This window comes from Biomphalaria glabrata, chromosome 4, assembly GCF_947242115.1.
Source record: "Biomphalaria glabrata chromosome 4, xgBioGlab47.1, whole genome shotgun sequence".
NCBI classification, from domain to species: Eukaryota; Metazoa; Mollusca; class Gastropoda; family Planorbidae; genus Biomphalaria; species Biomphalaria glabrata.
The window spans coordinates 8,376,416-8,393,831 of NC_074714.1; the positions used below are offsets into that span (position 1 = coordinate 8,376,416).

At 40.0% G+C, this 17,416-nt stretch overlaps 1 protein-coding gene across 7 annotated transcripts in view; it reads right to left on the reverse strand.

Moving 5' to 3' along the window:
• The window catches only part of LOC106062824 (E3 ubiquitin-protein ligase PDZRN3-like), a 211,580-nt gene that overhangs the window by 62,258 nt on the left and 131,906 nt on the right, over nucleotides 1–17,416 (reverse strand). The window contains exon 1 of one of the 7 annotated variants that reach the window (XM_056025574.1): nucleotides 8,975–10,580. The exons of 5 other annotated variants lie outside the window; for them this stretch is intronic. In XM_056025574.1, the coding sequence (XP_055881549.1) occupies nucleotides 8,975–9,088 (114 nt within the window). In that variant the 5' untranslated portion in view covers nucleotides 9,089–10,580. Of the gene's footprint in view, nucleotides 1–3,642; nucleotides 3,889–8,974; nucleotides 10,581–17,416 lie in introns of those variants that run through there. One more of the 7 variants, XM_056025580.1, reaches the window with a different exon arrangement.

The window sequence follows — 17,416 nt, forward strand, 5'->3', positions numbered from 1 at the left end:
TTATTACAAAGTCAAAGTCAACTCACTCTGTCAGTCTGTCTGGTAAACAGGATTGCTCATGTTATTTCTCAGACACCCAATCTAGGATCAAGATGAAATTCTGCACCATTATTTCTTTTACACAAGAAAAACAAATAAGCAATTAGTAAATAAACTATAGGTAATTAATTATTTTGTTTGGTATCTCGAACAAGGGAAATAAATCGTACTCGACTGAAGTGGTGATATAAGCTGAATTAATCCTTTTTGTAGGTTTTATTATTGTTGGTCTAGATCTATTACAAATTTAATTACATGACCGATTCAAACATATTACAATTCGCATGCTTTTTTTTAAAACTCTTTCTCTCCTAATTGACGATGCCAACGTTGATTTGACCCCATTTAAACTAAATTGATTTGTGGATTTATAAACTTTAATTTGTGTTGTATAAAAAGAGCATGCTTTCTCATATAATTCAATACCAAATTCAACATTTTCTGATAACAAACAAAAAAGTTATTGAAGTTTAATCACAACAGGATAGTGAAATACAAATGAGCAAAATGAATAATACTATCGAAAGGAGGAAAATAATTACGGAGATAAAGAGTTAAAGTTTTTTTTTCTGGTTTAAGTTGTTCTTTTTATTTTCAATAGGATACGACACAAAACCCCCATGTCAATACATGAAATGATAAGCTTACAAGTATTGCACTTATTGTTTCTATACATGCATTTAAAACGAAATGAAGTCTCAGATTGCAACAAATACACTATAAAAATCTAAAGTATAAGGTACAGTATAAGGTAAAGTATAAGGTGAAGTATAAGGTAAAGTATAAGGTGAAGTATAAGGTAAAGTATAAGGTGAAGTATAAGGTAAAGTATAAGGTGAAGTATAAGGTAAAGTATAAGGTAAAGAGAGACAGCAGGACAAAGAGAAAGAAGATAGTGAAAGAGAAATAGACCGATAGAGAGGTTCAGACTTTAAAGGGAAGATTCAGGTATTATCATGTCCGCGCCAGGTTACATAGACACAGCTCTCGGCTTCAAAAACACAAAGATTAAAAGACCTCATCTCTAGACGTGTCCCTCCCGACAGGTGTGTTAGTTACAGGTGCGCTCAGGTAAAAGTGACGGTTTTCTCAACTCGACGTCATTCCAAATCAAAAACCTTCAAAGAAAACTATTTCAGAAACAACAAGGTGAGAGGAAGAAGTCAACAGTCAAGACGAGAACAATGATTCTCAAACTTGATCGCAACGGGACTTATCATTTATTGCCAATACTCAGGTGCGTTGAAACGAAAGCCCAAAATCAGTGTAGATCTAAAGGATCAAAAGTTTATTTACACGTCAAAACGTCTTATTACAATAAGCAGGAGATTCGCGGGAAAAAAAGGTTCTCACAAGAAAGCTGTTTTAGAATCACTTAACTAGATAGTAGCGCTAGTATTGCTTGGTTGAATGGACTTCTCTGTCATTACAGGAGCTGTCGCTCGAGTAGGGAAAATAATACTAGTGTTACACTTGAATGGAACATGGCAATTATATCTCAGCGTGAGTACACATCTTCTCTAGCGCTCACCTGTGCTATTTTTAGAAACATAATTTCTAGGTCAACATTAGATATTCATCAGAAGCAGCTCCCCCCCCCTTTTTTTTTTCTATTTATAATTGATTCGCAGTATCCAGGTAATCGATGGACTGGTGTATGTGTGTGTGAGCAGGGGACGGGAGAATCGCAAGACAGCGTGGACAACTGGAAGCAACCACGGACAGAACCTTAATATCTAGTTGACTAGACCTAGTGTGTTTTTAAGTGGTGTGTTCAGACTGTTTACGGTGTTTGAAATAAAAGTCCAGTTGACTCCTGTCATTGAAACACTAGATCTAGCTGACACCTTTTATTGAAACACTAGGTCTAGTTGACACCTTCCAATCTAAATCCTAACACTGATTATGTTAAATATTATATTTCCTTGAGCAACAGTCTTAGCCAACTTTGATTTTCTTTGGGTTACTCTTACAGTAATCGTGAAGTAATCGCTCATTCTACCAATATTGTCCCCAGGGGAATTAAGTAGGTCGACGAATGATAAGAAATTTGATTTAACCAAATCCATCCCAGTTCAAGTAATTCCGACGATTGAATCACTCCCGATGGCTGTGATGGATCATCTGGCTAAAATTTGTTCAATAAAGTAAATAACTCAGTAGGCAGCATGTATTAATAAACTGGCGAATATTAGGCAATTAGGGCTAAATATAGGAAAAGAAAAAAAAATTAAGCAAATTGTCCTCCCCCCATGTCAAGTAATATATATTATCCCTTTGGCCAATAGTCTCGTAATGCATCAAACCAATGATCTATTTGTTTAGTAGTTAAGAATCTAGGAATGGAACATTTAATGTTAACGTGATGTTCATGCCACGATCCACTAGCTCAGCGGTTCTCAGCCTTTTATGCTCGGCGACCCCTTTTTACAATCCCCCACTCTGACGCAACCCCCACCCATACATAGAACAATAGAATAAACAAAAACAATCCATATTTTCGATGGTCTTAGGCGACCCCTGGCAAATCGTCATTCGACCCACAGGTTGAGAACCCCTGCATTAGCTAGTTACCTACAAAAAAAATAATTTACAAACGTATGCATAGATACCATTACAAAGAAGGCCCATGACCTACACATACTTAAATCCGGCCTTGATGTCACATGTGGTCAACTGGTTTGTGTGTTTACATATGAAACATACTCCACTTCTCTGTATTCATTAAAAACGTAATTGAAAGGGCCCTAAAAAGCCACGGGGGCCCGTATGCTTGAGTCCGGAAAGCCCGCCACTTAATCAGCCTGCGCCCATTTCTAGACACTGTTTAATCGCTGTACACCTGGAAATAGCCTGCCCTGATTATTGGCGGGAAACCCAAAGAGCTGCCTCGTGGCACTACAAAACGCTGGCTATGTTCGACAATCGCCATTTTGTTTGCTCACTCTCAACGTGACCAATTATGTTTGCTGATACTATCACGTGACACTGCGGGTGTTTACTTTGAACAGCCATGGGACATATTTACACTGGGCCAACTAATGGACTTGCCAGGTTCTCGATGGTCGCGGCTACTTCACGTGCATGCATTACATCATCCATCTTTCCTCCGTGGACGTGGAGGGGGGGGGGTCGAGTTCTTCTAGCCTCATCTATCATGTAATCACTCAGTTGGTAGATTATCAACCTTAAACAAATAGAGACTTCATGTTTTTCTTCTTTCTTTAACGTCAATTCCTTTTCTTTGACTCTCTCTCTCTCTCTCCCTCTCTCTCTATTGGGCACGACATGCCTAAATTGTGCCTATGTGCCATAAAATCTAAATCTCTTGATCTTACACTCTCTCACGTTGGCTGTCAGTGTCACTAATTACCTTTTTTTATTTTACAATACCTTACTACTCTCTCTCTCTCTCACTCTCTCTCCTTCTCTCTCTCTCTCTCTGACAATCAACACAAGAACAGTAGAATCTACTATAGAAATTTTACTGAAAGGGGTAAAGCTAAAAAAAAAACGAAAAAAAAACATATTTTACAATTTAAAAAATACCAATTTTAACTGAAAACAGACACGTAGAAAAGTGTGGGAAAAGAAAATAGTTACATGTATGCCAGAAATTCCTTTCAGAAATCAGTGTCGGTATCCACTAACACAAGAGATGCTGCCAGTTAAATCCTCGGCATTGCACTGCCGCCTCCAATACTACTAGAACGCATGTCCGCCCTCTCACTCCGAGCAGACGACAATTTCTCCACGAGAATTCCTTGACTTCATCTTCTCCTCCAAGACTGCTACTTGCCAGGAGATCGAACGCGCGAGAGAGCCCTCTTGCCAAGCCCATCTATTTTTGTCCCCTCGTCTCCCCCTCGATCGAAGACAACGGGACTCGTTTAACCTATGAAGAGACTGAGGGCTTGTTTGAAGAACGCGCTTAGACATTTTTTTTTTTTCGGAGACCGATCAGAGAGCCCCATGGTATAAGTTTTCTTCGTGACGTGCGTGCGCGCGCCGGTGCGCCCAGTGATCACGGGCCAATCAGGATGGCCAACTTACAGGAAAAATTGACCAAATCCAATTTGGCAGATTGATTTTTCGCCCATATTGTAGCCAATGTTTCCCGAGCAATTGATCACAGTCGGAGAAAGTGGCCATTTTTTTTTTACTCCCACTTTCTTAAGAGTTTTCTTTTAAACTGGCTCTCGCCCTCTCCCCTCCCCTTCCACTACTCGCGTCCTCCTCGATCGTTGGCGCCAATCAGAACACTTACGGGGGAAAAAAGTTCATTAGCCGTCAATTCGGAGGAGAGCCGGTCAATGGCAAGTACAAATAAACACGAGTTATTTCCTGAACCCGAAGAGAGAGAGAGAGAGGAGGTTGTTGCTGATGGCTTATATGAGAGAGAGAGAGAGAGAGAGAGAATAGAGTATATAGGAGGCAGGAGGGTGTGGATATACATTACAAAACTGCCATGATGACATTAATTAACAGAAGTGAGCTCATGTACCAGCAGCCACGTGTGTGCAAGAATTACCTCGGAGAAATCAAAATTCGATCAGATCCTGAGGACTGGAAGTTGGTCACGTGTCTTGTGGTAGAGAAAAAAAAATGAAATCACAACTGGACACGAGGTCTATGGTCAAACCTTTCATTGATCAGCTAGATGGGCTACTAGTGTGCTTGTATCTCAAATTAGCGCCAAAGCTAATACGAATACTACGTAATGACCTTGACCTTGACACTAATAGCAATGACCTTGACACAAATGCAGAAAAAAACATGAACAACATGAATTATGTCTGTCTCTCAAAGCCAATACTAACGGCTGACAGGGTCCCCACCTTCATTCCACTTAATGTTTTCAGTGGACTTTCGAGCTTCTTACCACTGTTACAGCCTTTCATACCCCAAAGTAGTGTAACAATGTTACAATGGACAGGTTAGCACGTATGACGTGTTAACGTAACAAAACGCCCTGCCCCTCTCCCCAAACGAGACGCAGCACGCCAGATCCAAGTAAACCTACTTATTCACGTCTGCTGAAGTAATTATTCAAGGAGGCCACCACCTGTGCCGTTATCACTGTTACTGCATCGAAGCCAACTCGTTAATATCAACAACACATGTGGACGCTCGAGCTGTGGCGAAATAAAAAAAATAAAAAAGGTCGAACGGGGCCGCGTCACACGCTTGACCATAACGGCCGCACTTCTTCCCTTGTAGGTGTGTGCACGTGAGTCGGAAATCATTTGAAGCTGGCTGACCAGGTGACAACACACGTGCGGAGAACCACGTGCAGACCGGCACCAGCACACGTGACTAGCAGCACCACACGGAGATACATTGAGATACATGAACAAGTCCATACGAGTACTAAGTAACGAGATGACCTTGACCTTATTAATGATGACCTTGACACTAGTAGTGAAAGTCCATAAGTAGAAGCTAAAACGAAATTTTTACCAGGAGTCTACAAGAAGATTACTTGGTGTATAATACTCGCGAACAAACATACATTCTAGCCAGGGATTGTCGCTATGCTCTAAGACGCCTAGTTAGGTGTTGCTTTAGAAACGGCAAGATCACATGATAGCGTTACAATATGAGACTTATGTTTTTTGTTTTGAATATACTGAGATCACGGTGACCTGTTAGTGTTTAGTACACACGTGATTATGGATCAATGGACTAACCTCTTTATGGAACACGACGTTTGAGAACCGCTCTGCATACACAGCCGTCTTGCTGTTCAATGTATATCCTTAGAATTAATCTCTCTCCCCATCCAGCTCGTTATCTGCGCTGGACTTAAGTGGACACTAAGATTAATGACAGCACTGTAGCAGTGGGCAGTCTATTGACTCTCTCGCCAACTCACCTGCGTTGGCCCCCCCCCCCCCCCGCGAGCCGTCTATCGATTCGAACACAAACAAGAAAGCAGACACACACACACGGCTACAGCTACCTGGTCCGGCGAGGACGTAGCCCCAAGACCAATCAATTTAACCTGGGGTCACTGGGCGATCACTGGCGTGGAGGCGAGGTCAAGATCAAAGGGAATGACGTATTTATTAGTTCAACCTGCGACTAGCTGATTTATACATAACCCATAACATCTGGACTGACCCTCGCCTGAACTGCATTAGCCTAATGAATATAATGAATTGAAATCATCGACAAAATTTAGATTCCGTAACAAACAAGACATCATGTAACAAGTCAAGACAGGATGTAACAAGTCAGACAAGTAGAAATGCCCATTTTACTTATAACACATGTAAAAAAAAATTCCTATGACAACAGGTCATGTGACAAGCGGCACTGATCCTTAATCATCAGACTCAAAGATGACCCTTGTATACAGAAGATAATGAAATAATCTGACATTTACTAAGGCATATATATCTCTACGGCACCTTGCGTCTGGCTCAAGAAAATCTGGTCGCCCCCCACCTCCGTTACGTGGATGTTATAAAACGGGATATAAAATCAGTGTACATCGATACTGACCATTGGGAAGACATAGCCTTAGACCGCACTAGTTGGAGAGAGACGGTGACCAAGAAAGCTATGGACAGCGAGAAAACATGGGCTTCGATTCTTGAAGAAAAGTGTGCCATGCAAAAAAATGGCCAGCTCCTCTACCACCAAAGCGAAAGACACCTTGACATGCAACATATGTGGACGAGAGTGTCTCTCCAAAACAAGACTCCACAGCCACATGAAAAAGTGTTCGAGATGAACTATAGTCGTTCTAAGACCGAAGGAGGCCAACAAGGATTTATCAGTATCTTAAACTTACGGAGTACAACGCTCGTATCGTGTTTATTTAGTTGTTTTTTTTTAAATTCCAAAACATTGTCTTTGATTGAGTTTCACATTTTCAGATTTGTTTTTCACGTGTTTCAATTGCATGTTTAAATTACAGTAAAAAACAAACAATATTCCAAATGGTTGTAATTAGTTTTTATTTATGTGAATATTTCACATTCCTTAAATAAACGTGAATTGTTTGTAAAAATATTTCGGATATTCCTTCAGAGTTAAAGATAATCTACTTCCTAGTCCAAACTTCCCGCAGGACGACGGGATATGGCAGCGGGCAGGGTATGAACCCGGTACCATAGAGACGACCCAACGACAGTCCATTGCCCATACCAGTACCGCAAGACCAGGCAGCCATCCTTTGTCGTAGTGTACTTGTAAACAAATAGATTCTAAATAGTAGACATTGTTTAGTACTGAATACCTACTGGAACTAACCACACAAAAAAAAAAAACGGAGCCAATGACATGTCAATCAAAGCAAAAGGTCATAACCATCTCCTTTATAAAGAATTCAACTTATGCACTCAAAGCGAGACTCTTTTGTTTCTCTAGGAACTGTTGGCTAATAAACTAGACAACAGAATTTAACGAGATCAAGTGGAGGCCTAATGACAATGAGTCGCAACTGAAGTCAACATTCTCTCTGAGACAACATCCTAAGAGGCCCCCGCGCGGACAAGTTGAACAGGTGGCTCTGAACACACAACTTGGTCTTCCTTAGACGTGTTCATTCCCCGCCCTGCCCCCCCCCCCCTCCTCTCGCAGACATAGACCTACTACTCTCGCAGTGTCGACCTGTTTGCGCTTTTACATTGTAAATATAGGTCATCTAGACAGGAACAAAAATACTACGATAGGTGTGAGGTTAGGATGGGAAAAAAAAAAAGGGGGGGGGGGGGGAGTACGAGAATAAACTGAAATGAGTTTACAGTCACGTGGTGGCGAGGGAGGGGGATGTGGAGGGAGGAGCTACGAAGATGAAAGATATTAAATTCCCGAACATTCTGTTCAGTTAGAAACTTTGAGCATTTCGGGGGCCGACAAAGATCCGTTTGGGGGGGGGGGGGGGGAGTAGGTAAAAAAAAAAAGTGATAAAAAAAATAAGCTGAAAAGTGTATGTGTGTGTGCCATGATTCCGTGTGATTGTTTTGAAGGCGATCATTTCAACACAACTTCACATCAAAGACGTTTGTTTATCATCCCGCTCGGAAATAGATCCGTCTGTTGTGACTACTGGCAAGCTGACTTCCTTCAAAGTTTAGATTAAAAAAAAAAAAAAAAGACGAGACTTATGGTGTGTGTGTGTGTGTGGGGGGGGGACTTTATTCGCTGGCACACTCACACCCCCCCAACCCACGGCACATACGCGCAAATACTTCAACTGTTACATAAAATACTCCAGCTTCAACTCTGGAAAATAAATTTAAAAAAAACACATTGTATTGTGACGATTAAACCTTGTCATATTTATATAAAGAGTTAGTTCCCTTCTGTTAGCTGAAAACCTCATTTACAGATAATATATTCGGCACATATACCTACAAGATGGCGGAGACGTACATGGAGTAAAAACCAGTATTAGATTCTAGTCTTATCCTGTCCTGACAGCGCACATTGTGAGAAATGTCTATAAGATCTGAAGATGTTAATGTTTCAAATTTATATTTAATATAATAAATGATTCACCACACTTTTCATGCTTGCAGCTTACGCAGGGCATTGGTGTAACAGAAACAGCGAAAATAAAACAATTTAGATATACGCATTCATATCTTTAAAGTAAGGTTTCCCTTTCAGAACTTGTGATCTAAATGGCAGACGACATAAAAGGTAAACAGTTTCTATGGCGTCATGTGACCAGCACAACGACCTTTACTTTCCTCGACCATTTTCAGGTACCCAGAGTTGGGCGTCCTAAAAATTCCAAAATGTGAAATCCCAGTCTTCACCGAGATTCTAACCCGAGACCCTTGCCACTCAGCCCCAGTGTCCCTGGTATCTAGCCCTGAGACAAACATAACTTGTACGTTACAATATCGACATTGGTCATATCTAGTAACCTAGTCACAATTTGAGAACCACTACCAACAAGTCTGCGTACGTTTCTTACCATAGCCAATGACGTTGTCCTTTTAATCCCACACAATAATGCCTGGACAGAATAGTGTCGTCTGCTCTTTATCCCTTGACCGCCAGACGGCGCTAAGTCACATTGACGCATCATTCACAGTTTGCAAAGCTCTTTTAGAACTATATCCAAATCTTGGAATAGGGAAACTGTTTTTAAATTGTTGACTGTGTCGCATTAGTGAATAAATAAAAAGAATGTCTCTTACAATATTCGAAATAAAAGTCAATGTCCGATGCTGTGTGCAAGATGTGGAGCTTTATGTTCTTATTATTTCCATTATTACCCCAACATTGTTAATAACAACAAAGGAGGGGGCGGTAACTCTCTTCATTACAAGATGTTATTGTATGAAACCGCTTCTGCACGCGTCTACGCATAATGCCCACGATGAATTGTGTGGGGGAATATGTGTACTTCACGGTCCACCGCACCAGCAGCTTGGTTGTTTGTCTGGACGAGAGCCGCCCCACGTGGTGGAGGATTAGAACGCACTCCCTCCTGTTAAGCAGCACGGTGGCTAACTTTATTAGGCTAGATTTCAATTGAGCGTAGACTCCGTAACGCGACAAAAACAGGAGCAATTAAAAGAAAATATGTATCCAACTTATACACTACCTAAAAATGGTGTTTCTCGCCTTGAATAAAAATACTCTTGTGTAAAGATCAAAGAGGAAATGCAAAATCTACTAGGACTACAGCCTAAACCCTAACCACACAAAGACATAAGTGTAAAAATAGATTAAATTATCTCTTTGAGGTTAAAAAAACACCAAAACAAAACATTATCTAACATGTCATATGGTCACAGTACGAGATTAAGGTATTTGTTGCTAATTCAAACGATGATTAGATAACGCACCAGTGTATATTTAAGAGCCACTAAGAGATAGCCTAGACCTAATCAAACGTATATCTTTGAAACACGAAGTGAATCCCACTGACGCTTACATGTATACATACAGATCGATATCAGATCTAGTTGACAAGTCAATAAAAGATCGAAGGGATTAATTATTTACTAACAAAAGCGTCCTATCTATAGTATTAGTACAACAATTGTTTTTGTCCAGAATAATCTTGACTCTCAAAAAGCGGTTACCAACTGGCAAGTTTTTACGAGATTCAAAATTGAAAATGAGTTGCAAAAAAATATCAATGCGCTGTGATAAAGGCTGTGAAACACAACATATACCATCGGTCACAATGGCAGAGTATTTTTTTAAATAAAATCCATCACAGAGATAGAAAATGTACTGCTGTTTAGTATCCAAAACATGTCAGAAAATAAGAAGAATTAGACCAGCAGTTCGATACTTTCATTGAGACTTTCTTTTTCTAATGAACTTTCCTAAAAAAAAAAAATCACATCACTGCTATTGTTTGAATGTCAAATATGACATCGTTAATACGACGAAACGTGTCCACACGAGACCGCAGATTTCCTCCATATGAATGTTCAAAACTTGTGAATGTTCGAGCCTTGACGTGTGTTCAAGATGAACTTTCAGCAAAGCCGAAATGTAGATCTACAACTATACAACTAATGGGTCAGCCATAGAAAGAGAAAAAAAAACGAGTCTCTTCTCCCACTGGGACACCTTCAGGGGCTCCTCGCCTATTTCTTCTCAAGTACCACCAGGGTTCACGGTTCAACTAAATCGGCGACGTTCTCTCTCCCCCCCCCCCCCCCCCCCGTTTTTCTCTTTATTTTCCCCCACTTCGGCTTATCAGAAAACGTCACTCGACCTGGGCAGGTTGCGCACACCAACTTTTTTTTTTTCTTTTTGTCTGTGACCTCGCCTGTACCCTGTGGGTTTGATGACAAGTGACGTACGCTATTCTACGCGAGACAGTACAAGGGGGCGTAACTCGTGAAATGATGACTCTATTAATTTAGACACTGTTCAACGAGGCCACGCCGAGACATTTATTAGGTGGAGATTGTAGGTCTAGCTAACAGAACTCTGTTGTAACAACAAGATATGTCCATTTGTTTCAGTGAAAGAAAGCTTTCCCCCCCCCCCTTTTTTTTTTAAACGACCCCTCGCTTTACAAATACACACACTCACCCTCGGCCTGACTGTGTGTATTTAATATGCTACTATTACGCATTAGTTATGGGTTTAAAAAAATTAACACTTTTTCGAGTTTGATGTAATATCTGGAGTGTACGTGTCGGGAGAGAGTCTAAGATCGAAGAGAGAGAAGGGGGGAGGGAGACAAGGAGTGTGAGAGGGAGACAAAAAACAGGGTGAGAGAGAGAGAAACTGGAGATGTGATGAATGAAAGTGAAGGCAAAAATTCAAGACAATTTACCGAAAAGTCAAATAGTTTGTTCCCCTATCTTGTGAAATGGTTTCCTCCCTCGACAGCAGCTCGTACAATAGCGTAAAAGTTAACCAGCGGTAAAAACAAAGCAGGACAAATATTTACAGAAGAACACAAGAGGACAACAACAACAACAACAACAAAAGTTTCGGGGCGCTGCACAGCAGGCGACCTGATTATACCGGACTCTTTTTTCTAATTTTTTTTCTGTTAATATTTCATGTAATTTGTTACTACTCAATGTTTCAATGGATGTACACTGTGTCTTTTGGATTCTAATGTTGGTATGGATTTTAATTTGTGTGGAAACGTGTATTTCAGTGGAGTTTTGTGGTAAGACGCTTGACAGTATGGACAACACACCCGCCATCTTGGAACCTAATAACGAGCCTAAGCCCAAGGCTTTAACCGAACAAATCCCTAGCGCAAAACGTAAGAAGAGAGGACGTAGAGGAGGAATACGAGTTAAGTGTAGAAGAAGAGGACAAAGAGGCTTCCTACCACCCATCGTAACAGGCAATGTTAGGTCTTTACAAAATAAAATGGAAGAATTAACAGGTTGCTGTGAACATTTGTATCAATTTAGAGAGTGTTCCTTAATGTGTTTCACTGAAACCTGGCTCAATGATACGATACCCGACTCTTCTGTTGATCTCGATAAATTTTACGTTTATAGAGCAGACAGAACAATTAATAGTGGAAAGTCAAAAGGAGGAGGACTCGCAATCTATATAAACAAGGAATACTGCAACGCCAATAATGTGAACATCAGGAATAAAATTTGTGACCCTAACATTGAACTTATGTGTGTCACACTTAGGCCCTACTACTTGCCTAGAGAATTCACCCAGGTGTGTGTTGTTGTTGTGTACATACCACCGACGGCTGACACAGCGACTGCGTCGGAAATAATTTTTGATGTGTTACACAATGTACAATCAAAACACCCGGACTCTGTTTGTATCGTAACTGGAGATTTCAACAACCTAAATATTGACAACACACTGTCAAACTATTGCCAGTATGTCTCCCTCCCCACAAGGCAGGGCAGAACGCTCGACAAATGCTACGTAAACATTAAGCAGGCTTACAAATGTAAAAGTTTGTTCCCACTTGGAGAATCTGACCATGTATTACTCCATCTCATACCAAATTACAAACCTACTCTTAAAACTACAAAGAAAGTTATAAAAACGGTCAAGATGTGGTCTGAAGAGGCTGTAGAAAAACTACGAGGATGCGTTGAGAAAACTAACTGGGAAATCTTTATTGAGAACTGTCCAGACATTAACGAACTAACAGAAACTGTTACCTCATATCTATCATTCTGCGAGGAGTTAACAATTCCAACAAAAACAATACAAGTCTATGGAAACAATAAGCCCTGGATGACCAAAAAAATCAAACACCTTATTACTGAAAAGAAAACAAAGTATAAGGCTAGCAACGAAGAGTTTATAAATGCTAAAAATAAACTGAGAAAAGCAATAATTGAAGGGAAAAAAACATACAAAGAAAAAATTGAGAATTTCTTTGCAAAGAACAACTCAAAACAATGCTGGGAGGGATTAAAGAAAATAACAGGCTGCGCCTCAAAACGAAAACAAATTTTAGTGGCTGATGATGAGAAATTCGCCAACGAACTAAATTATTTCTATTCTCGTTTTGACAAAGAAGATTTTGTTGAACTACACAAAGAACTTTTCAACACTCTGTCCAAAGGAAAACAAGAGCCCTACGTCAATTTTGTAACGGAGGATGAAGTGACATTGTTATTTAAGAGAGTAGACGTAACAAAAGCTTGTGGACCGGACAAAATTAGTGGCAAGCTGATCAAGCTATGTGCGGAGCAAATTTCTTCTATCTTCTGTCATATCTTTAACCAGTCATTGCAAACGTGCGTAATTCCAAACATCTGGAAAACTTCAGAAATCATACCAGTGCCTAAGAAACCAAAAATAGATTGCTTAAATGATTTCCGCCCAGTAGCACTAACACCTATTGTTATGAAATGTTTTGAAAAATATATTCTTAAACAACTTGTAGCAAAAGTCAATAACAGCCTAGACCCTCACCAATTTGCATACAAAGCAGCTAGAGGAACTGAGGATGCCATTCTATTGCTTTTGGACCAGCTTTATAAGCATCTCGATATACCCAAAACATATGCACGAGTCCTCTTCGTAGATTTTTCCTCGGCTTTCAATACCATACAGCCACATCTAATGATAAACAAACTGAGTAACTTAAATGTAAGCCCTTACTTGCAAGCATGGGTTCTAAACTTTTTAACCCAACGGCCCCAGTATGTTAAAGTCAACAACACCAAATCGTCAACTCGAGTACTATGTACGGGTGCTCCACAAGGTTGTGTACTTTCTCCTGTGCTATACACTCTTTACACTAATGACATAAGAAGCATCTATGACTCAGTTAAACTCATTAAATTCGCTGATGATACTGCCATAGTCGGTCTTATTTCAGGAGACGAAACTCAGTATCGAAGCTCGATAGAAGAGTTTACAAACTGGTGCACCGACAACTTTCTAGAACTGAATGTAACAAAAACTAAAGAACTTATAATAGATTTTAGAAAGAAAAAACAAACTATACGTGAACTGCAAATAAACACTACATCTATAGAACAAGTAAAGGCATATAAATATCTAGGCATTATCATCAACAACAAGCTTTCATGGGAAGACCACCTTGGAACTCTGACAAAGAAAACAGCCCAGCGACTCTTTTTTCTATACAAACTCAACAGTTTTAAATTAAATAAGAAGATCCTTGAGACATTTTACGGCGCGACTGTACAAAATCTGCTAACATACGGAATAAGTTGTTGGCAAGGCAACGCCTCATCTAAACTGTTGCAACGTCTAGAAAACATCATTAAAAAAGCATCAAAAATTACACTCACAACATTACCACATTTAAAGGAACTTTTTGAACAAACGTGCCTAAGAAAAATCGAAAAAATCTTGGAAGACAACGGCCACCCGCTCCATCAGAACTACGCCAGGTCGTCGCGAAGTGGGCGACTGCTGTCAATCAAAACAAGAACGGAGCGGTACAAAAACTCGTTCGTACCTCACTCGGTCAGACTCTATCACCGCCACTCATTGATCAGGGAACATGAAATGCACCAAGATACCTGTGTGTAGTCGCTGAATGAACTCTTTATGTTGTCTGTTGAATTTATGTGTATTTTTCTGTTGTGTTGTCTTTATATGAGAAACGAGTCCTTGTAATCACAACAAATTTCCGTAAGGATCAATAAAGCAGTCTTAGTCTTAGTCTTAGTCTTAGTCTTTGATCGCGTCACAAGAGTTGTACTCGGTGATTAGCTAGTGTGTGTGTGTATATGAGTGACATGGGTGTTAGCGACGAGGAGGGCAGGTAGATTTGAGGAGAAGTAAGAGAGGTGGGAGCTAGTTTAAATTAGCGTTAGCGTCTGTTGGTTGGGGGGGGGGAGGAATCTTGAATGAATTTATTAACATTTGGATGTTGAGCTACGCTAATCGGCTAAGCCTTTTGACCGAGAGATCAGGGCAGACTTGGCTAGCAACTGACGAGAGGGAAGATCAAGGAGAAACGAGACTAGATCAAGGGTAGATTAGGACGGTAGCACCGTGACTAGCGACCTCAGCAAAGACCGTGGGTGAGGGGGGTGTGTGAGGGGACAATAGCAAGAGAGACAAAAAGAGAAAGAAAGAAAAAGTACATTCCCTTTGATCTTCAGAGTTCAATTGTTTGCCGCAGGCACGGGTTCAAACAACGGACTCGTGCTCAAGTTTGGGTACCGAGCGGACGACAAGGGCAGAAAATGGTTTCTTGTCAATTCTAATCATACACGAGACAGATGGTAGAGAATATGGCGAGGGTGGTACCCAGAGGAGAACGCGAGAATAAAAGATACAAAGTACAAGTTGAACTCTAAAAAATACTGCTACTAAGAAAAAAAAATTCATCAGTGTGTGTGTGTCTGTGTGTTTGCTGTCTTCAAAAAACGTTCTGGAAGAAATGAACATGATAAAATTAGACAAAGAATTTCATTGAAAATTCATTTGATTGTTTTAAAATTATCGACGCGCTTGAACTCAGGTAATGGTTATCTTTGACCTTATTCTACCGGACTATAAGGAGGCTAGATGGTTGAGTGGTAAAGCGCTTGGCTTTCGAACCGGCGGGAGGGGGATCCCGGGTTCGAATCCTGGTGAAGGATTTTTTATTTAGGGATATTTAGTGCGCATCTTGAGTCAAGCCATCTCTAATGGGTACTCAAGTGAATGGTCCCACATTGTATAAATATGTACAGATGATACACCTTTAAGACCACCTTTTTTTTTTCACTACCTTCACTTAATCCACATTTCGCCCTAGCCAAAAGGAAAAATTTGAACAACTTAGTTTGACAACTTTTTATTCTCTTACCTGACTGAATTTTCGGACATTAAAAGTTCAGAAAGATTCTTACATAAATTATTAAATGTGTTAAATTTAAATTATTGTAAAGTGTGGATCTCAAGGGAACTAACAATTTCAATGTGTCTGGGTTTTTTTTTATTACCGATCATTAGTGATATCCCTTTTGCACATGGCCAACCTCGTGTAAATGTACTTATGACAAAATAAAATGCAAATCTTTTGTTAACTTCATATAACTTTAATATAAAGTAGGAATTGATTAAAAAAAAACAACATATTACTTGTTACATCTAAATATAACCATATCAGACGTTGTGATCTATGTCTCATTGCCGATACTAAGTAGCTATTCTTTACCCCAGACAATTAGAGTTGGATGGACTCAACTAAAAATCCTGAGATTCAAGTACAAATATTTACTGAAATTCAAACCCGAAACTCTTCGGTTCGGAAAGCAAAGTGCCTTACCCCTCAGCCATCACGCCCCACACATATAAATTATTATAAATGTACTTTTCCCCATAAACTTAGATGCAGTATCGAACTAAGTATACAAACAAATCAGTGTTTCGTGAGAAGACAACGTACTGTGTTAATGTATAGACGACTACATTGTCTGCTTTTATGGGGCTATGGAGGGAAAAAAAGATGGAGGGGGGGAGGGGCTTGAGTATAATGAAACCTTCTAATGGCTAGACGTCTTGGTAAGTACACTGACCACGGATGGTGGGAAAGAAGCGGGGATTGAAACGGATGGAAACCCAATCATCGATTACAGGTCTGGACCGGAAGACAACACCAGTGCAGAAGATAAGAGTCGGCATGACGAAAGACAGAACGCAGCAGTTTGTCACGTGCTGGAAAGAAGAAGTGGCGGGAACAGTCTGGAAAATCAGAGCCAATGATGATAGGACTAATACAAAAATGAGGGGGGTGGGGGAGACTTCCAGTACGAAGCATATTGCACAGAAAGATTGGCGGTTATTTTATACCTGGTCTAACAAAAAAAAAATTTTTGTTTGACATTATCGTTTGTTAATATTTTTGTAATGGTAGCTATACGGTATTTGTTTTAATCCGTGAGATGCCAAGGAAGCAGTGGTTCTAAAAATGTAAACTGTTATATAAACACATGAAATAGTTATACTTTTAAATGGACCCCAGTTCTGTGCTAAAACACGTGCTAAAACACGTGAATGTTTTATATAAAGAATAGTTAAAGTTGGAAAAAACAATTTGCGAAGGGGTGATGATAATATAAATACATTGTGCTAAGTGAAATGGTTGGTCGATGATGGTAAAGACGTGGGGGAAGGGGGGGTTCAAAACCAATTTCTCGTCTAATCGACGCCTTATAAGGCACAGCAAGTGAGTTTATTTGAGGAGCTCTAGATGGGGACAAAATATAAATCTAGTGTCCGAATAGGTTCCTCTGGTAGATCATCTCTAACAACTAAACACTAGTGACCATACCGACCATATTTTACAAGTGTTTGAGAAACCTCAGTAGTCACAAATTACAAATGTTTGAGAAGCCTCAACGGTCGTTTTCAAAGCTTTTTGTTTTGTTTGATACTTTTCGGGTTTCCGAACATTATTACATCCTGGACAAACTGCAAATAAAACGGCGAAGGATGGCGACCCACAAGGTTTGAACCCTGG